At 49.8% G+C, this 19,088-nt stretch overlaps 7 protein-coding genes across 12 annotated transcripts; 4 read left to right on the forward strand and 3 right to left on the reverse strand.

Moving 5' to 3' along the window:
- The first annotated feature begins 1,330 nt into the window (after positions 1–1,330).
- On the forward strand, positions 1,331–4,064 carry PV10_05822. 2 transcript variants are annotated; one of them, XM_016370543.1, is made up of 4 exons: positions 1,331–2,870; positions 2,989–3,020; positions 3,125–3,254; positions 3,385–4,064. In XM_016370543.1, the coding sequence occupies exons 1-4, from the start codon at positions 2,854–2,856 to the stop codon at positions 3,845–3,847; spliced, it is 642 nt and encodes a 213-aa protein (XP_016222836.1). In that variant the 5' UTR covers positions 1,331–2,853; the 3' UTR covers positions 3,848–4,064. The 2 variants fall into 2 exon arrangements, with proteins under 2 accessions (XP_016222836.1, XP_016222837.1); XM_016370544.1 differs by having other exon boundaries at positions 1,331–3,020; positions 3,125–4,064.
- On the reverse strand, positions 3,278–6,135 carry PV10_05823 (uncharacterized protein). The gene is made up of 2 exons (XM_016370545.1): positions 4,012–6,135; positions 3,278–3,852 (listed from the first exon to the last, which is right to left on the reverse strand). Exon 1 carries the CDS (start codon positions 5,908–5,910, stop codon positions 4,201–4,203), a length of 1,710 nt encoding a protein of 569 aa, XP_016222838.1. The 5' UTR covers positions 5,911–6,135; the 3' UTR covers positions 3,278–3,852; positions 4,012–4,200.
- An 863-nt stretch (positions 6,136–6,998) lies between these two features.
- Positions 6,999–8,158, forward strand: PV10_05824 (uncharacterized protein). Its single transcript, XM_016370546.1, has 2 exons — positions 6,999–7,428; positions 7,483–8,158. The coding sequence occupies exons 1-2, from the start codon at positions 7,202–7,204 to the stop codon at positions 7,931–7,933; spliced, it is 678 nt and encodes a 225-aa protein (XP_016222839.1). The 5' UTR covers positions 6,999–7,201; the 3' UTR covers positions 7,934–8,158.
- A 9-nt stretch (positions 8,159–8,167) lies between these two features.
- On the reverse strand, positions 8,168–9,998 carry PV10_05825 (uncharacterized protein; the record flags this gene model as incomplete). Its single annotated transcript, XM_016370547.1, has 1 exon — positions 8,168–9,998. One exon carries the CDS (start codon positions 9,996–9,998, stop codon positions 8,457–8,459), a length of 1,542 nt encoding a protein of 513 aa, XP_016222840.1. The 3' UTR covers positions 8,168–8,456.
- Positions 9,999–10,923: 925 nt separating this feature from the next.
- Positions 10,924–13,531, forward strand: PV10_05826. 2 transcript variants are annotated; one of them, XM_016370548.1, is made up of 6 exons: positions 10,924–11,324; positions 11,378–11,491; positions 11,541–11,580; positions 11,642–11,737; positions 11,791–12,404; positions 12,455–13,531. In XM_016370548.1, the coding sequence occupies exons 1-6, from the start codon at positions 11,318–11,320 to the stop codon at positions 12,589–12,591; spliced, it is 1,008 nt and encodes a 335-aa protein (XP_016222841.1). In that variant the 5' UTR covers positions 10,924–11,317; the 3' UTR covers positions 12,592–13,531. The 2 variants fall into 2 exon arrangements, with proteins under 2 accessions (XP_016222841.1, XP_016222842.1); XM_016370549.1 differs by having other exon boundaries at positions 11,541–11,737.
- Positions 13,532–15,914: 2,383 nt separating this feature from the next.
- On the forward strand, positions 15,915–17,458 carry PV10_05827 (uncharacterized protein). Its single transcript, XM_016370550.1, has 3 exons — positions 15,915–16,226; positions 16,290–16,469; positions 16,571–17,458. Exons 1-3 carry the CDS (start codon positions 16,140–16,142, stop codon positions 17,036–17,038), a joined length of 735 nt encoding a protein of 244 aa, XP_016222843.1. The 5' UTR covers positions 15,915–16,139; the 3' UTR covers positions 17,039–17,458.
- Positions 17,304–19,025, reverse strand: PV10_05828. Of its 4 annotated transcripts, XM_016370551.1 has the most exons (4): positions 18,633–19,025; positions 18,282–18,558; positions 17,970–18,107; positions 17,304–17,652 (listed from the first exon to the last, which is right to left on the reverse strand). In XM_016370551.1, the coding sequence occupies exons 1-4, from the start codon at positions 18,680–18,682 to the stop codon at positions 17,617–17,619; spliced, it is 501 nt and encodes a 166-aa protein (XP_016222844.1). In that variant the 5' UTR covers positions 18,683–19,025; the 3' UTR covers positions 17,304–17,616. The 4 variants fall into 4 exon arrangements, with proteins under 4 accessions (XP_016222844.1, XP_016222845.1, XP_016222847.1 ...); XM_016370552.1 differs by having other exon boundaries at positions 17,304–18,107; XM_016370554.1 differs by having other exon boundaries at positions 17,970–18,558.
- Between the last annotated feature and the right edge of the window lie 63 nt (positions 19,026–19,088).

Genomic DNA, 19,088 nt, shown 5'->3' on the forward strand with positions numbered 1-19,088 from the left:
CATTCCTATGTAGATTTATCAAGGCTTGCGTGAAGAATGACGACAAAATCAGGCATCCGTGTACCTTGCAGTATCCGTGCTTGCCTCGGGTGCTTAGGCATCAACACATAGGCGCCAAGTGTCTGGTAACTTAACCGGCTAAGCTCTTGTGACCCAATTGGGTGCCTGTAGGTATGCGTATGAAGTGATTAGCTGCAAAACCTACTTTACCTAAGGTAGGTACGATTGCTCGCGACGCCCTCCGGCTTGAGGTACCGTAGCACCATGGCTACCCAACGGCTACTAAGTAGAGAGGTCTACCGCCGGAAAATCATGCCCCATTACTACCACTGGATATGTTTGTGATTCCATCCTGGTCTTATCAATGGCGGTCACACTGATCTATGTAACCACACACAAATACAGGTCTGGTCGGTCGTCGGTCGTCAATAGTGTTCACTCAAGGGCCTCCTTGGTAGAGTTTGTTCGAGACGCATGGAGATGTGCGGTCTCTTTCCTCGGTGGATCTTAAGCGGCGAGCACTCAATGGTGTCCCATTGCCGGGGGTCAGGAGCATGTTCCGCGCGTCGGGGAAGTGGGCATAGGGGCCAAAGGCCCACGAGTAGGGCCTAGTGAGCTATCGAGGTCCACCAAGTCTACCCTACAATGGAAGGCGATGACCGCCTGAAGGCCCTAGAGGTCTCGTGTACGCGTACCTATCACCCGGCTCCGGCGCCCATGGCGTTCAAAGGTGCAAGGTACCGTGTGGGTTGGGCCAAACTCTCGGGGCCTCTAAGAAACCTAGCCGCCGCCTAATCCGCTTATTGGCTTCTGATGGCCTTCAGTATGGCCCTTGGGCCTGAATAGGTAAGTAGTACCTAGCGTACTCATAGCTTATAGGTACATTCGTCCTTATATCCTGTATGAAGTACCTTGGTAGATAGGTACCTATGCATGTACCAGGCCTCAAGAGTCGTCAACTTGTGAACGCCGCTGACCTGTGCCCGGCCCTTAGATTCCCCAATGACAAAACACCAAGTCCGTCTCAGCTCGTATTCCAACTTGACAGTCACAGCGGCATCCACCTTGAACCTAGAGAAAGTTGAAAATTCTCAAGCTCGTGGTCGACCAGGGTTCCAAGCAACCAAACCAGGATGATAGAGTTCCAGGGACCATAGCCAATTGATAACCTAGTCACGGTAAGCTCCATTCATGAAAATGGATCAACATTGGACATAGTTGATCAACGAATGCATTACCCAATAATGCAGTCCTAATCGAGCACTTGGTCGTGTCGGTTCTCAACTGCCAACACTGACACGACTGTACTGTCCTTTTTTTCTTAATAACATGTGGATGCAGTGCCATGCCATGCCAGTCTAGACCAGTCAGATTAATGGAATCTGATCTCCCATTCGCCCTGATGAAATCGGGGGATCATTTGTTGATCCCAATGTCGTCGGTCATTGAAGTCCAGCATGATGTGTGCTAGCTCTCCCACTACCACCTCCTGGCGTCAGAACTAATCCATCGAACTAAACCCCATACCCACAAACCCAGAACTGAAACGGCCGGAATAGACCGTACACTACTTACCGTGTGCACAAGAAATCCCAAAGTGCGGACAAGCGAGGGAAGTGAAAAATTCCCAGTTGGCCCGGTCGGGCCCTTTTCCCACCAGACCAGGAGACAGACCCAATTCACAAGTTACTGATGGACTCGTAGTCAATTCATGAAGCTTGCAACAAACTTGACAAAACTGACCTCACTGTTCTTGTATAAAAGCAAACGAAAACCAATAACCAAAACCCCAGCCCATACTTGCAAATCCACCTGGCAAGTACAGACAACACTAAGTAACATATCTACTGGATCGCCGCCTTCCTGTACATTTGCCATCGCATTTACCCATCTTACCCTCACCCTTGTCCTTGCCATCCATCACATCCACTCATCCACTCATCCACTCATCCACCTGTTCAGCTACCAACCACCGACCTACTAAGCTAGAAAGCACCAGAAAACTTCACTCAATATCAACTACCATCCAACGACCTCATTGCCACCGAGTTCAGGCCTCGAATTACCTCACCTCTGACAACCCCCAAACTCTCAATCCCAATTCTAATTCTCAGTGGATCCCCACAACCACGACACACACATACGACACACACATACGACACACAAACCAGCTGAAATCAATTAACCGTCTCATTCAAATTTGTGACGTCTCTGTGTCTTTCCTTACGACCCAACACAACGGTCTTTTTTTCAACATCACATCGTCTGACCACAGGACTGGACCAAAACCCCTCGTCGGTCACGCGATCTAGGCCTGAGCGGCCCAATCCCTATCCATTCTCCCTTCTCTTGCCTAATATCGTCACCTATAAGCACCGCCTCAACTTCGTTCTAAGCATATTGCTGTTGTTGGCTTTTGGTTTCAGAATTCAATCTCACCCTCATTCTATCGTCAGTCGATTCTATGAGGATTGAGATCGAGCCACGCATGGGAAACTAAGAGAAATTCGGTTCTGACTTGCCACATCCCACGACTATTTTCTCAACGCCCAATTCTCTCCTTCCTCGATTCATACCTACGATTTTTTTTCGAAACGAACGCATATTGTCTCCACATAACGCCTTTGGAGATGTAGGCTGCTGCAGTGGCAAGCTGATTTTGTTTTTCTCCCACCTCATCTCATCCTAAACTATCCTCCGGTCCGGCTCACGGCTACGACTTGCTTGTTTCGTTGGTTAGGTGTACCAGTCACTACACCAGCACATCACAGAGAGTGTGCGAGAGGGACGGCCCATTTGGTGCTGTTGAGGGGGGCTTTGAAACGAGTTGAAGGGTCGCAAGGGATTCGAGAAATGAGTTTTCAACCCAGGTAGGTTCACTCCCGAGATACATGCATGGCAGGATATTGGCAGTGTTGCCGATGGGTTGGAACGTGGGATTATCGTCATATAGCGAGGATCTTGAAGCTGATTCGAATGCGCGTCCAGGAGAGAGTATCACATCGTTGTGCTCGGCGCTGGTAAGCTTCCCCCCCCCCCCCCCCCCCCTCTTGTGGTGTCCAGAAACTTCCCATGGTTTTGACCCAAAAGAATAATGGCTGACTCGACCTTTATCACACCATAGGAGGAGTCGGCAAAAGCTGTCTCACTGCACAGTTCGTGCAGAATGTCTGGATTGAGAGTTACGATCCGACCATCGAGGACTCGTATCGAAAACAGGTCAATGTAAATGGCAAGCAGATCATGTTGGAAATGTATGTATTCAAAACCAAATTCCTTCTTCATTTCATGTTACACGCAATGGAACTATATCTCTTTTCATCCAAACCACGTTCCCGTCCCTGTCCCGTCAGCTAACATTGCTTTTGTTTCACCACATTCTAGTCTAGACACGGCTGGCACCGAACAATTCACCGCCATGCGAGAACTCTACATGAGACAAGGCCACGGGTTTCTCCTTGTCTTCTCCATCTGCAACATGAACTCCTTTTACGAGCTGGCCGAGCTGCGAGAACAAATCATTCGTATCAAGGACGACGAAGATATTCCTCTAGTCGTGGTTGGCAACAAATCCGACATGGACGACGAGAGGGTCGTGTCCCGAGAACGAGCTCTGAACCAGGCACAACAATGGGGACAGAAACCCTATTTCGAGACATCAGCTCGACTGCGGCGTAATGTCGACGAAGTCTTTCACAACCTCTGCGCCCAGATCATCGCCAAAGACACCAGTCGAACTCAGATGTATGAGCAACAGCTGGCGGCTCGACGCAGGGATCGACCCAATCGACATGACCGAAGAGCTGGACGGAAGGGCCGCACTCGTGACCGATGTGTCATCTTGTAACCACTCTGTTATGATAGATATGTTGTTAGCAGAAGGCCACTGTGGCGTTTTTGGGGTGTGTTTTTGGGGGAGTGGCGTAGAAACAGCTAGACAAAAAGTACTGGATTGATGCAAGAGGCGAAAAAGGGGGAACAAGACAATACAACAGGGTACTAGACACTTACCGACTCACGTCCGTCCAGGTATGGATGCACCAATGAATTGATTTCCAAGATTGTAACACGCCCCGTTTGAGCCCCTGCTAGCCATCCTATCCATCTCTTGGTGGCGATAGGCCCCGATAGACGACGAATCAACAACCATGGTGTTGGTTTATCGAGAACAACATCAACCCATTTGCACGCCCACGCTTTCTACATGCGGAACACGCCAAACTTGGTCTTGACACTTTCCGAAGTTCCTCCAAGGGCAGCCTTCAACCCTAGACCGAGCATGTGCCGTGTCTGTGCGGGTGGGATAACACCGTCGTCCCACAGGCGGGCGCTCGAGAATGCAGCATCACTCTCACGTTCAATCCGGTCTCTTAACTCAGGATCAACCGACTTGCCAACCGTCTCCATGACGGCGGTAAGCTGATCAGCACCCATGACGCCAATCTTGGCGTTTGGCCACATCCACAGGAATCGTGGCGAGTAAGCACGACCGCACATGCCATAGTTGCCAGCTCCAGCGCTGGAGCCCACGACTACAGTAAATTTGGGTACATTTGCACACGCGACTGCGGTGACTAGCTTTGCGCCGTTCTTTGCGATACCTCCTTTTTCCGCATCGGCGCCTACCATGAAGCCGCTGATGTTTTGGAGAAAGACGAGGGGAATGTTGCGTTGGCAGCACAGTTCGATGAAGTGGGCTCCTTTGAGAGAGGATTCAGAGAACAGGATACCGTTGTTGGCAATTATTCCGACCTGGTGGCCGTAGATCTTTGCAAAGCCCGTCAGGAGGGATGAGCCGTAGTCCTTTTTGAACTCTGCAAACTCGCTACCATCGACAATGCGGGCGATGATTTCGTGCATGGGGATTTGCTTGCGGAGGTTGGTGCCGACAATGCCTGTGAGCTCTTCGGGGTCATACAGGGGTTCGCGCACTTCAAATGGGGCCGGCTGTTCCTTGGGATAGTTGAGATTGGACACTGAGCGTCGAGCAAGCACAAGGGCATGAGCGTCATCGACGGCCAGATAATCAGTGACACCAGAGACGGAGCTGTGGAGCTGTCCACCACCTAGATCCTCTGCCGAAACGACTTCACCGGTAGCTGCCTTGACTAGAGGCGGCCCTGCAAGAAAAATGGTGCCTTGTTTTTCGACAATGATTGATTCGTCACACATGGCAGGCACGTATGCGCCACCAGCAGTACAAGGCCCCATCACCACGGCGATCTGGGGAATGCCCTGAGCACTCATGTTGGCCTGGTTGTAGAAGATGCGGCCAAAGTGGTCTCTGTCCGGGAAAACATCTTTCTGGTTGGGAAGATTGGCACCGCCAGAGTCGACAAGGTAAATGCAGGGAAGTTTGTTCTGCTCGGCGATCTCCTGAGCACGCAGATGCTTTTTGATTGTCATGGGATAGTAGGTGCCGCCTTTGACGGTGGCATCGTTGGCGACAATCATACAGGTGACGCCTTCGACAGTCCCAACACCAGTAATGAGACCCGCGGCTGTGATTTCATCCTCGTACATCTCGTGGGCGGCCAATGGAGACAATTCGAGGAATTGGCTACCGGGATCTATCAAGGCAGTAATTCTGTCTCGTGCGAGCATCTTGCCTCGCTGAATATGCTTGTCTCGTGCTTTCTGTGGCCCGCCTAACTGGATTTTTTTATGCAGTTCAGAGTACTTGTTCATGATATCGGTCAATTGGGCGGCATTGTCCTTGAAATCTGGGCTGGACTTGTCGACTGCGGTGGGGAGGACCGAGATTGCCTGGGCATGTTGAGGATGTGTAAAGGTAGCAGCAAATCGGATATGCCTTGGTGAGGAATGAAGCACTGGATGACGCTGCTGGTCTCGAAGAGCTCTTCCTAGGCTCCTCAGTATAGCATTCGAGGGACTCGAGGGTGGGCGCATGATGGAGGATGATGGAGGAGGAGGGGTTCTCCTTCAATGGCAACGAAAGAGCGAAGACGAAGGAAGAAGAGAAGATCCTATGAGTGCGTCGAGGAAAAGACAAACATAAGAAATCCAGCTGCAGATATCGAGGACAATATTCAACAGCTGGAAACAACAAGGGCCGTGAATGTGACTTTGCAATGCCAGGCTCGCAGTGATTCTTTGCCTGAGATGAAGATGCACGGCCGGCAATAACCGAGTCGGGTAACCAAAACCCGGGGAAGGAGCATTTACAGCGAAGTGCAGGTGGTTGAGATGCAACACATCTCCAACACGTGATGAGTTGGAAGTGTGCCGTGTGTTCCTAGAATTCTCCCGGCCCGCTGCCGGCCCCGCGTCGTCGCCGGCCCCTCAACCCCTCATTAGCACCACAGAAGACAGGGCACAATGGGCCAATTTAACTGGACTTTGGGAGGGACCATTGGCCCGGGGCACCTAAATGAACGCCAGAGGCATCCTGAGTCATCCCCCGGGGCTCGCTTCAGGTCGAGGGGGCCACGAGGTACTTAAGAGGTCAGCGATCAGCATAGCCAGGTACCATACAGCACATGTGTGCAACGACAACCTCATCAAACAATCTATACTTGTCAGCCAAAGGCTCTCGACCTATTTATCCGTTTTCAGTCGAATTCTCTACTCAAAAGCAAATTTACAACATGATCAGAAATAAGTCTCTGATCACCAATCTCACCTTCCTGATACTCCTCCCTTTTTGGGAGGTGCCTAAAGCCTAAGACCGAGAAATTGGAATTTGCGGACTGCTGACATTCTCTCTCGTCTTTGATGAGTTCCGACAGACATGCTTATAATGCAAAATAAACAAGGTACCTAGGTATCATTGCTCTGGTAATTGAGGCCCTATAAGGCCCCTCAACAAACTCATCGGAAATGGTCGTTGGATGTACTGGACCGTCGGTTCCACCGTTTAGGTAGTCTCCGCTATCTCCGCTTCCGACGACCCTCGGCTTTGTTGCTGACTGATCCTCACTGTTACGGACCAAATTCTCCCACATTTTGTATGTGTATGAACCGCAAAGGTGGAGAAGAAGACGACATGTGTGGACGTGTCCCACTTACGATGCTGCCACAAAGAGAAGGATCGCACCATCACCACCAGCTACTTATGGGCCTGATAAACTAGTCATCTTTAACGTTCTCTTCTTATTCTCTTTGTAGTCCCATAAACCTTCCAATCGATATCGAAATTATATGAATCCAGCAACCCAGCAACATCACCATCACCATTAAAATGCCCGTCGCGACCGAATTTGCCGCTATCCCCCTCAAAGAGGGAGTGCATCCAGAAGATCCCGCTTCTCCATCATACGCGGCGTTCCAGAAAGTCTTTCAAACCATCCTGGCCCAAGATGGAGCCCGAAATTGCCTTTTTGGAAGACAGGTTGAGGATCCCACTCTCGGCCTCCTGTTCATTGACTGGGACAGCGTCGAACACCATAACAAGTTCATAGCTTCCGAGTAAGTCTTGGCTAACTAAAATTCTCTTCTTCCAACTGCTTATCGCGACGTTAGGGTCTACAAGACGTTTCTCGAGGGAATTCTACAAGACTTGGCCGGCCCCCCAGCATTGTATCATGTACATTTCGACCCACTTCCCATCGACGCCTGGACCAAGGGTGGTGCGACTGAAGTTTTCAACGCATACTTCCCTGCCGATTACAGTGAAAGTGACATTGCGACTTTCGATGCCAAGGTCAAGGAGTTCCTCAAGTCCGCGTCTGGTGTCTCTCCTGAGGTCAAGGCTGCCACTTCTGGTTGGGCCGTCGAGCACGTCGAGATCCCTGGCACACAGGAAAAAGGTCGTTTGTTCAACGGTTTGATCTCCTGGACAAGCGTCGCGGCCCACCACGCCTTCAGAGAAAGCGAGTGGTTCAAGAATAACATCCATGTCTTGAGAGGCGCAAAGGACATCAAAGGTGTCAAGGCTTATCATGTCACACCTGTTGAAATCAAGAAGAATTAATTTACAGGAACGTGCACCTACTGTAGGCTAGGTAGATATTTATCAGCACAGGACGTCCGTGGAGATCACACTTTCATGTCATGGCGACTGGCTAGAATTAAAACCCCGGCAGCCTATCGCTGGATCCATATGTTGGGCACAATACTTGTCATTGTTACTCCACAGAGATTTAGTACCCCAGTATGATAGAACGCTGTGGCATTCGATCGGCTACATAAACAGGAACAGACCAATGCTGAAAGTTGTGATTCTACTCTGACAATCCGTAAACCTGTGCGGTCCCACACTCCCGTTGGTCGAATGGAAATTGTAAACCGTCCTCTCCCCGCCCCTGGACAGGTCAGCCTCGTCTGCCTCCCCCGTTCGCTTTCTCCTGTCATCGCCACTGTTGCCAGTCATCAGCAGTCACTCGTTGGTCGATTATCCTGAGACATCATCCGGAGCTTTGTCTTAATGTTGCGTGGGCGTCCTCGTCAGACCAACCATCTGCCCGCGAGTACATTGCAGTTTGAAATTTGGGCGATCATTTTGGTGTAACAGTGGTGGCCCTGGTGTGGGTTTGGAGGCCTGCGGAATCAACAGAACTTGCTCTTGTTTCTAATTTAGCCATAATGTCTGTAAAGGGGTCAGCAAGAGGTGATGAGACAGTAACCGAGGCTGCTAACGAATAAGGCGGTACTTGTGCGTATCCAGCGTCCTCCTCTCCCTCTTGGATGTCTAGTGATTTCTCAACGTAGGCATGGTTGTGGTGTGTTCCACTCCTAGGAGAAGCCAACACCTTCAAATTCTCGATTTGAACATTTTGCTCTCGGATTTTGAGACTGCTTTGAGCCAGCTGAGCTCTGAGGGACTCGACTCTGTATGAATCAATCATAGTCTGATGGTGCATAGCCTCGAGCTCCAGCCTTGTCGCATGGAAATCTGTGGCAACTTGGCCGACTGCAGCGTACAGATTGTTCATCAGTGGGTGTGCGTTTTGAGCTCCCCACAACGGATTGCGAACAGGATCGGACCGATATAGCATTGCCTCTGGGCTTCCTGCGAAGTAGCGGATGGGTTGTCCACAGGCTGCTGACGAACTTTCACTCCCTGCAGCTTCACTTTGAATGTCTGATCTCGCCTCTCCCGTCTGGTATACGACTTGACGGTTTCCAGATGGCCCGTGATGAAAGTGATTTGGATCATGCCGGTCGTATCTGCCTTGAGAGTAGCCAGCCCAGGCACGAGACTGCTCTGGTGCTAAGCCATGACTCATGGAGTGTCGAGAACCTTCAGACACAAGCTCCCATTTTCCTGGCTGCACCTGCACAATGTGACGTCGAGAGTTATCACTGAACTCCAAGTCCGAGAAGTCAGACCATCGGCGTTGCTCTGATGACACAACAGTCTGAGTTGTTGGCCGAGGAGTATTTGCATCTGTCTCGGCATCAGAGCCTCTCGCTCGAGGTGTCTGTGTCACATCTGCTTGCCCGTGGATGAAGAGACCGGACGGCAAACCTTTGTCCACGCTTGGCCCAGCTCGATGATGGAAGACCTCTTTTGGAAGAATCCCTTCTTGGAAAGAGATCATGGTTGGATAAGGCGTGTCGTTGGTTGGTCCAGTGGTGGTCATAGTATTGACAGGTTCATCGGAGGGCTCAGATATCATCGTCACCCAATCTGAATCCACTTGGTACATTGCACAGTTATTGTTCTCCCTCCTGACCTGACCTTCGTTGAGGATGGAGGTTGAAGAAATCGATGACAGGTCAGCGAGACTTGACCCGTCCGAGTATATTGATTTAACATGCTTCAAGATCGATCCGGGTTCGGTAACAATTGTAGGTAAGTGTGCTGAAGTGTTGACTCGCAGATGGGGCTCTGTCGCGTCCATTGACTTGTACCCTGATTCCTCATCGTGTCTCGAATGCTCGACGACGGTTTGAGGCATCTGATCACTCTTGTAGACAATATCAAAGGCGCTGTTTCCAGGACTCTGGAAATCAATCGGACCGTGTGATCCTTGTCCTCGTCTCCGCCGGACCAGGTATGCAGCCTTGAGGCTGAACTTTTTGAGGGCCGACATGAGGGTCGAGGGTCGAAGAGATGAATGACCGAGTGGTAGAGTTCAACTTTGCGGGTGGTTGAGGCTTGTTTTTACTGATTTTGAAGGTTGGGAGGTTTTGGCTGTCATCAGAAGGTTAGCAGTAAGGGAACGAGTATGTATTTTGTGTTGAACAAGGCAGCCACGCTGTCCCAATAGGGGAGGCAGTGGACAATAAACAAGGACAGGGTGAAGGTTACTGGCCTCCAGTGACGATCACGGTTGGCGAGGAAGCAGCCCGTGTTGACTGTTGAGCGTGTCACGGAGAAAGTGAATACTTGTAGCCTCACCACTGCTGGTGAAGCCTCTGAGGACCGAGTAGTAGTACCTTTGTTCAAAGACTTACCAAGATGGAGAGAGCAACATGTTGCTCGGGTTGATGTTTGTGGAGGACTTGCGTCGGTGAGCTAGTATTGGATATCAATCCACTTGTCATGGGCTTGAGAAAGAGGCCGAGGGGCTCCGGTTTATATGCCCATCTTTTCGTCCTCTGCCATATAGACAATGATGTATTGTCTCTCGTCTCTCAGAAGTTTGTTCTCATTCCCTCGAAAAGGTGGAGGCGGGGCAAGCAACAGGTTCCTTCCATGGACATGAGTTGCTGCCTCCTAGTTCCTGGTGACATTGTTCCCCGGTGGGGGGGTTGATTCAAACCAGGCTGTGACACGCTCTCCAGAGAGTTGAGTCATTGCATGTCTGGTGAATGAAAGCAAAGGCAGCAGTCCATCACACGACTGAAGAGAATCTCTTAGCGGCAAATCTCCGGACTAAATTGTGCATAGATCGCTCCTTTTGGACTAGTGCAAACGCTATCTCAACACTGTCTCGACTTCAAGTTGGGGAAAGTGCAGAGTCGTGAGAGTGCAGGTGCGGCCGCAAACCAATTATTTCACTCAAATCTCCACCAAGTCAAGACACTTCCAACAAGTGACGGTGCTCACCATCTTTCATATCTTGTTCTTAGAGGGCGCTTTGGTTGCTTTTCTTCATCAAAATCATCTTCTCAAACTCCTCCGTCCTTCTCTCCCTGCCTTTGCGGCGCAGGATTCCCATAATCTCCAGAATCACGACGTTACGAATTGCTGTTCTAGACGATAACCTTACTTTTCCCACACCGCACAAACTTGTCCTCCACCCAATCCGCAGACTCTTGGTCTACAGGCCTGCCTACGATCATCGCATCCTTACGTAAACTTGTTCATCACCCACGTGTCTGGATTTGGACATAATCACTACCCCTGAAGTCTTGGTTGACTTATCTTGTCTCCGCCTAGACTTTACCACATAACCACGTCGCCAACATGTCCGGTAATGCAGGAGACCTCTTTCCCATGTCCGGTCATGTACTGATCTAGTTACAGATACCCCTCGGGTTGTCCCATTGACATGCCATGGTCATTCGAGACCTATCACGCATCTAAGCTTTTCCAATATTGTTGATGATGATCAATTCTATCTGATTTCGGCCTGCAAAGGTATGGAGTATCCTTGATCTATTTCCAAGCACTCACCTAATCATTCCAGACAACAACCCTATGCTGCGAGATGGCGTTACCGGAGATTGGTAGGTTCCCTCTCGTGGATCAAAATATCTTCCGAGTTGGCGCCCTGACTCTTGGCAATAGGATAGGAACGTTCATCGGCCATAAGGGAGCTGTGTGGTCATCGCGATTGTCTGCAGATGCCAAGTTGGCTGCTACAGGCTCAGCAGATTTCACAGCGTGAGAGGCATCCTCCCTTTCTGTCCATGACTCGGCATATTGACCTCAATCAGGAAGATCTGGGACCCACAGACTGGCGAATGCAAAGCCACTCTCTCCCACAACCACATTGTTCGCGCCGTGGCCTTTCCGCTTCAGAAGAATCCCCAGTGTGTAATCACAGGTGGCCAGGACAAGGCGCTTCGAATCTTTGACCTGAGCCGTTCTGGAATCACTTCTTCTCCGAACGCTAGTCCTGCACCCACCCCCACGTCAATCACAGCCGGCCACGAGATCGGACCAGGCGAACACATGGGCAGTATTAAATCTATAGTCTGGAACGTCGACTACAACATCGTCACCACTTCCTGCGAAGACAAAACCCTCCGCTGGTGGGATCTTCGAACTCAACGCCCAATCAACAGCTTCAAGACAGAACGAGACATCACCTCATGTGAGCTTTCCACCACTCGGGCCGACGACAGTGATCCTGGCGTCCTGAGTGTTGCAAGCGGTCACTCGTGCTTTTTCTTTGATGCCGGCCGTCCTGGCGAAATGATCAAACAGGTCAATTTTGATCATGACGTTGCAAGTGTTGCCATCCACCCTCAGTCAGGTCGTTTTGTTACTGGCGGCGGCAAGGATACATGGGTTCGTGTTTGGGATTTTGCCGAGGAAAAGGAGCTTGGTGAGTGGGATAATGATCCAAGTCAGTATGGATTCTAACGCGAGATACAGAAGTGCTCAAGGGTCACCATGGCCCTATTTGGTCGATCGCATACTCCCCTGATGGCAAGATCTATGCCACTGGAAGCGAGGATGGTACCATCAAGTTGTGGAAGGCTTGTAAGGAGCCCTATGGGCTTTGGAGATGATACACCCCGCTGGTATCTATGACACGATATTTTGACAAGTTTCATCAAATGTCAGGCTGCTACTTGCTCTGAAGAAGTACAGTGGCATTTTATGTATTGCACCCAACCTCTGCAAATATCTGTCTTGGCCAGAACAGGTCTGGTGGAAATGTTTCACACATTTGCAGAGGCACTGTGCAGGACAATGAAAAATTGATGGCCCATGAGCTATGGTGAATGCGACAAAGATTTTGTCGCAACTCCACCGACGCGACGCGACGCGACGACTGGGTGATGTGACAAGTGCATTGGAGGTGATGGATGACTCGAGGCTTTGGGCTGTCAACATGGTTATCGACCAAAGATGTTGTCGAAGGGCGTCAATCAGACGTCGCATCAAATGTCACCTTGCTGGAGCATACTCGTGAGTGCGTCAGAAAAATGGAAGTGCCATCGTCTCGAGGGTGTTTTGGAGGTATCTGGAGTCGCAAGCATGACCCTATGTGTCAGGTCAACTACATTGCTATGCTTATGTAACTGGAAAAGCCCCAGAAGTCTTCAAAACCTGCTCCCTTCTACGTACGTGGTACTAGGTCAAATTGAGATAAGACTCCTGCGGGGTGTCGATCAGACACTGTTCGAGTAAAGAGATAAAGGAACGATAGAGTAAGCCGGCCTTTTGCGAGGCTTGGGCGCCGTAGAGCCGTGAAACGCCGTGGGTGCCTCGTCCAGCATCCATGCTCCCCACAAATCCGACGGTTTGTTCATCGGGAACATGGCGTCTCGGGGAATATATGTGGGCAGGGGATGAAGTCCTTATGACGTCGCCGAATTGCTGATGTCAGGAAACGAGGAAATGAGGACTCTGTTCATTGCGGACATTTGTTGTTGAGGCTCTGAAAGAAGCTAATTAAGGCAGTGAAGCAGAGCCAGGAAAAAAAGTGCATGGGCGCAGGCGCTAATTCATAGTTTTGCAGCTCTTGGCACTTTCTTAAACAGGCATTTAATGGGTCCCTGAACTCAACAGTAGAATAAGGCAGCCCTAGGCAGCCCAAGGCACCAAAAGGACAGAATAAGAGGAGACGGCAATGACCACGGCGTGTGAACTCTGGTTACCGCATTATAGAAATCGTGTCAGGGGCACCTTCCAAGTTAGTAACGTGGGTACGAGAGAGGTACGTAGGTAACTACGGAGTAAAGGCACACTGTGTGTGGCACTGCAAATCAGTGCATCGATTCTAAGGGGCCAGATCGTCAAAGTTGAGAGTATTGTTCCATTATTGAAACAATCTACATGGCGACAATATCCCATATCGCGACGAGAGCCTCACCGGCCTCATAGAGGGCTATTTGACGTAAGACGGGTGTTGGACATGTACGGAGTAGGCCTCACGACCCCTCGGCCCCAGACGGTGATCATGATCAACCATAAATTGCTCACCACTCACTGGTTGCCGCAGCTATCATTGCGGGATAATTGGAATAGATTACTTGATTCTTTGGTTATACCACTATAGTCCCCGGTGCCATGGCCTATCAATACCGTCAACATGGTGCGAAATATACCGTATGGCCTTTTTAAGACATAATATCCCTTGTTAGTCCCCGAGAAAGGGCTATCAAGGCGTGATCAATTATTGTCAGCGTGCATGCTTCAATCAACCAGGATCTACAAGAAAATATGACGAAGAACGATGAAACAAGACAACATGGAGACAATTTCCAGAAACTTGGACGGTTTAGGAAGGCGATGACCTTTCAGTAGACAGACTCGAACATCCGGTTAACTCGGAGTTCCAACTCCATGGCACTTTGAGAGTCACATCAGGTAGCGCCAGTGGATTATTATACACCAATGACAGAGAACATGGGCTCGTGCAATATCAAATTTTGTGGCAGGGTGCATGACTACCCTAGGTACGAATATACGAGTACATGGAGGCCGGTGGACTAGCTTGGCAAGGTCTTTTGGAGTTCGAGCAAGCATCAAAGGATGCTGGACGGACACGTGGAAGCAGATTCAAAGATCAGTCCCTGCATTCTTGTTCTTCTACCAAGGATTAGAATGATTATCAAATCAATTAGAATTCGAGATCACCGGTGAAGAAAGTGAAATGGGTCATTATTGGATCGCCCTAGCAATAATGACTAAGGAATTCGTTGAGATCTCTAGGCCCCACCCAGACGACATCGGGATCACCCAATGATCCCCCGACTCCGTAGATAAAAGCATGAGAAACACAAATCACAAGAGGGGATTCTCACTAGCGGCTGCGGCTAAGTGTCTGGAGGCGTAAACTCTAGCTCCATACCTCGAGCATTCAGCCTGTCGCATTTGTGCCCAACTAGGCTGAAACTGCTTGAGAAGGGGACGGGACAGGTTGGTACTTGGACCAATGCAAGTTGAAATGGTGCTAACTGTGAAAAGCAGTCGAAGAAATCCCTGCCACCCTCTGCCCTGTCCTGTTGTTCAGGGTTCATGTTTGCATGGCCGTCGGTCAACCCGCGCAAGCATCTTTTAGGATCTCCGCAATTCGTGCTAAACTCGTCTTGGCACCTTCTCAATCCGGTAATCACGCCTTGGCACATCCCCCTCATATCTCGCATCTACCAACGCTTTCCCATAGCAATCAAGTATACGAAAACCCATAAGCCTTTGATATTTATTATTGAATCTTCAAGCTCATTAGTTTGCCTCGCGGTCACCGGCTTTTACTGGCAATCTGTTGCCAATTCTTGACGCTTGTAAAGGGTTGGTTCAATTTCCTCTTGAAGCCTGGCCCAGCGCGTACACTGCGTCACATGCCATGACACATGCACACAAGCTTCCGACTTAATAACCCGCAGCACGCCAGAACGACGTAACACCCGGGTTAAAAAGATATGCCTCCACTGAACCTGAGCCAGCACTGGCCCCCAGGACTGGATTAACCAATCCTGACGCGTTTGCATATGTATCCTTGGCCAGTTTTCCCAGGTATTCAATAGACTGGACCTTGGGACTTTGAAGCTTGGGTATTTGGGGCATTACGGATACGAGTCGTAAAATAAACTTTGCGAAACTGCAGCGACGTAAGTACACTTTACCTATCTTGGAAGGCCAGATCTCGCACGCGATTGGTTGGTTATATTTCAACGTGCGTTCGCAAGATTGGAGTCGCTTCACCATGAACCCCGCCGATGGCTTGACGGATGGCGGCTTGAGATCAGGGTGTGTTACGAGCATCGTAGCGATTCTCGAATAACGCTTGCCATTTCTACTCGGGTAGCTTCCGTCGATAAGAAAGTGTAAAAGCTTACTGTCCACCGGCCAGTATTATGTAAAGCAACGTCTTCGCTCTCAAAAGACCTCTTCGATCCTCGATCCCTATATCACCGATCCTCATTCACAGTCCACAATCATACTTGGATATCTAAGTCACAGCCTTGAACCCTAACCTTGAACATTGTCACCTGACAAAAGACTATAACTTTGTCTTGACATCCTCTTCAATACCTACAGCCAGGATTTTGATTCTAATCCTGACGGTTGGGCTCCCATACAACGACAAATCTATATACACATCGCCATGGATTACTTCTACGACCCAAACAACACGGTTCCACACCAAGCGTCAATATACGATATCCACTCATCGACGTCAAGCTCACCAAAGGTATGCTCAATCAATTCAACAACACACTCGTGACTGAACAATTTACTGATAATTCACCTCTAGCCATTTGACCACTCATTCAGCTTTGACTCTGCATCATTTCAACCAACAAGCCAGACATGGACACCTATGAACTTTGACGACTTGGGAACCTTTGACAACGACAGCCTTCCCGTTCCAGGCCCCGCCAGCTCAGTCAGCTCAGCAGACACAGAGAAAAGCACTCAAGAAGTGACTCGAAGTGTAAGTTCCGCCGCCACCCACCATTGCCACCCACCGCCACTCAATGCTCCTCTATCTACTTTCAGTCAACGATTTGAAACCATACTAACCTCCCTGTCCAGCGTCGACGCGCTCAAAACCGTGCATCACAACGCGCATTCCGCGAACGCAAGGATCGCCACCTAAAAGGACTTGAATTCCAACTCGAAGCCCTCAACGAAAAGCACCAGGATCTTATCCAGTCATATACGAAACAATCCGAAAACGTCACCAAGTTGCAAACTCGCCTCGCGGAACTCCGGGCTGAGATGAAAGCATTGAAATCCCTCAATTCATCTAGCTCGGCCGGCAGTTCCGGTTCTGGAAATGCCAATTCGTCTCGAATCAGTCCGAATGTTGGTGACAGTTTCGATGCTTTCAGTTTCACCGTCGACAGTGGATTCGACCTCGATCCAAGAGGGAGAGGCGGCGATGATGCATCGAACATGATGTGGCGAGAAGATTCGTTTTCTTCTTCCACGATGGGTGATCATGATGGCGCTGAGGATATGCGATTACCTGCATTCGAGGACCTATTGAGGATGGCTTAATGCGACCAGGCCCTGTCGCATTTTTGGATTTGGATTTTCGCTCCTTTTTCTTGGAAAAATATTCCACGTTTTCATGCATACTCATCCCATGTAATCCCAACCCATTTATACATATCATTTGGGAAGGGATTTTTCGGGCCATACAACGAAACAGCGACAGGTGTCAGGAGTTGGAGGGAGGAGGTTTGCCCATTTTATCATGAATGGATGCATCTATTGCCACCGAGGGCATCACGGTCAAGAACGGTGTATTTGAATATGGAGGCTGGCTTTCCAACGCCGGGATCCCGTCTCTACGGGGTCGGAGAATGACTATGATCATGATTGTATTTTATCATCTTATGTCTAGAATTTTGCTGGCTGTGAAACCGTCTACCTAGACCCGACAGCCACGATGCTAATCGGAATCATATTTCGAAAGTTTTCTGCTGGATTCAATACAGCGTCCGGAAGTCTCCCTGAGAAGGTGGATTTTTCCCTCGGATCCCGTATACAAGCAGCTTGAGTAGTCGTCCGTCCATGTTGCTTGATATGTGCAGATGCAGTACCGTACCTCGTGTAACAGCCACCGACCCACATCACAATTTGGCAAGCACAGCGGCAGCCCCCGAAACCTATACAAAGAAAAGAGTCAGCAAGGGCCCAGTTCCAAAACAGCCAGATATACCGGGTTGCATCAACAGAATAAGGCTAAATGCAAGAGAAAAACAACGCAGGAACCTTTCCGATTCATGTGAGGACATTAGTATGTACGGGGGGCCCGACTTGGTACGGCTTTGATACAGGTTTGCTGTAAAACTCTAATATAGCTAGCCAGGCAGCCAAATCGAGCCACCAGAAAAAGTATAGGCGGAAATCCGATCGGAGCGATCGAAACAATCGAAGAATCGATCACAAGCAAAATCGAGATTCATGGAATTCTTGGACTCACCGTGACATCTCTTCCGGGCTCCTTCTCCGCATAAGTGATTTTCCCGTTATCGATGATGAGAGCGTAGCGGGCTGTGCGGTCGCCTAAGGTCCAGCCGATTGATTTGGAGAATTTGGTCTCGGGGTCGGAAAGGAACAGCTGTCATACGCTCGCCGTTAGTTGTTGTTTTCGTCGTCTCTTTTCTCGTTCAGGAATGCTATCTTGGTAGTGATTCATGGGCTTCATTCAGTACGCCATCGCGGACTTCGATCGCTGACCCCCTCCAACGTCTTTGAACAAAAAGGGAAACCACTTGCAGAGAAGCGAACTCACGATGTCATCATTTTTGATCCCATTAGCCTTGGACCATGCACTCATGACAAAGGCGTCGTTGTACGCCAGTACTGCGACGATATCGACTTTTTTGCCTTTGATCTTTTCCAAATTCTCAATGTAACCTGGCAGGTGGCGGACTGAGCATCCTGGAGTAAAGGCCCCTGGGACTGCGAAGAGGACGACTTTCTTGTTGGCCCATTCTTTCGATGCGTTGTAGTTGATTGGGATGCCGCAAGCAGTAATGGCTTCAGATTCCGGTGTGTATGGGATGTATCTGTTTGGTGTGGTTGGATTTCGTCAGCACCCCGTCTTTGTTTATGCATCTGGAGGTCCAGTGGGATGACTTACGAGAACACCACGTCGTCCGGGAATTGATCACCTTCTTTGAGTCCAGACATTTCGGTGGGATGTGCAGCTATTCTGAGAGAGAGAAGCTTTGATTATCAGTAGTTTTGCTTTGGTCAGCTGCGTCAATGGTGGGGGTTGGATGGTGAATAAAAGAACAATTGGTTGCTTAAGAGGACAACAATGAGGTGATGGAGGGGTGCGTTGTGGGTATGCGTGCCTAGGTAAGCAGTCACCTAAGGAAGGGAAGTCACGAGAAGCTCCAACCGAGGCTCCGGTCGTATGCGGCAGAGCATTTACCCAGCGCAAGGTCAACTTACGGAGTACTCGCCAATCTGGTGGCTGGTGGCTGGTGGCTACTGGCTATTGACGTGCTTGGAGGGGTAAGTGACACAAGTGGTAGGGTAGCACTGGCAGAATAATGGGTAGGTCGTTACCTTATCTTATCAGCCGGATCTA

This window comes from Exophiala mesophila (assembly GCF_000836275.1).
Source record: "Exophiala mesophila strain CBS 40295 unplaced genomic scaffold supercont1.4, whole genome shotgun sequence".
Classification (NCBI taxonomy): Eukaryota; Fungi; Ascomycota; class Eurotiomycetes; order Chaetothyriales; family Herpotrichiellaceae; genus Exophiala; species Exophiala mesophila.

Bases quoted from the DNA above. Each gene is read 5' to 3' on its own strand.
- PV10_05822 (XM_016370543.1), top strand. The intron at 3,021-3,124 runs GTAAGCTTCCCC...ATCACACCATAG, and splicing joins CATCGTTGTGCTCGGCGCTG to GAGGAGTCGGCAAAAGCTGT. The intron at 3,255-3,384 runs GTATGTATTCAA...ACCACATTCTAG, and splicing joins AAGCAGATCATGTTGGAAAT to TCTAGACACGGCTGGCACCG.
- PV10_05828 (XM_016370551.1), bottom strand. From the start codon at position 18,682: ATGTCTGGACTCAAAGAAGGTGATCAATTCCCGGACGACGTGGTGTTC. The intron at 18,559-18,632 runs GTAAGTCATCCC...CACACCAAACAG, and splicing joins CCGGACGACGTGGTGTTCTC to ATACATCCCATACACACCGG. The intron at 18,108-18,281 runs GTGAGTTCGCTT...AGCGTATGACAG, and splicing joins GGATCAAAAATGATGACATC to CTGTTCCTTTCCGACCCCGA.
- PV10_05827 (XM_016370550.1), top strand. From the start codon at position 16,140: ATGGATTACTTCTACGACCCAAACAACACGGTTCCACACCAAGCGTCA. The intron at 16,227-16,289 runs GTATGCTCAATC...ATTCACCTCTAG, and splicing joins CGACGTCAAGCTCACCAAAG to CCATTTGACCACTCATTCAG. The intron at 16,470-16,570 runs GTAAGTTCCGCC...CTCCCTGTCCAG, and splicing joins CTCAAGAAGTGACTCGAAGT to CGTCGACGCGCTCAAAACCG.
- PV10_05824 (XM_016370546.1), top strand. From the start codon at position 7,202: ATGCCCGTCGCGACCGAATTTGCCGCTATCCCCCTCAAAGAGGGAGTG. The intron at 7,429-7,482 runs GTAAGTCTTGGC...TCGCGACGTTAG, and splicing joins AACAAGTTCATAGCTTCCGA to GGTCTACAAGACGTTTCTCG.
- PV10_05823 (XM_016370545.1), bottom strand. From the start codon at position 5,910: ATGCGCCCACCCTCGAGTCCCTCGAATGCTATACTGAGGAGCCTAGGA.
- PV10_05826 (XM_016370548.1), top strand. The intron at 11,581-11,641 runs GTAGGTTCCCTC...TCTTGGCAATAG, and splicing joins GATGGCGTTACCGGAGATTG to GATAGGAACGTTCATCGGCC. The intron at 12,405-12,454 runs GTGAGTGGGATA...CGCGAGATACAG, and splicing joins TGCCGAGGAAAAGGAGCTTG to AAGTGCTCAAGGGTCACCAT.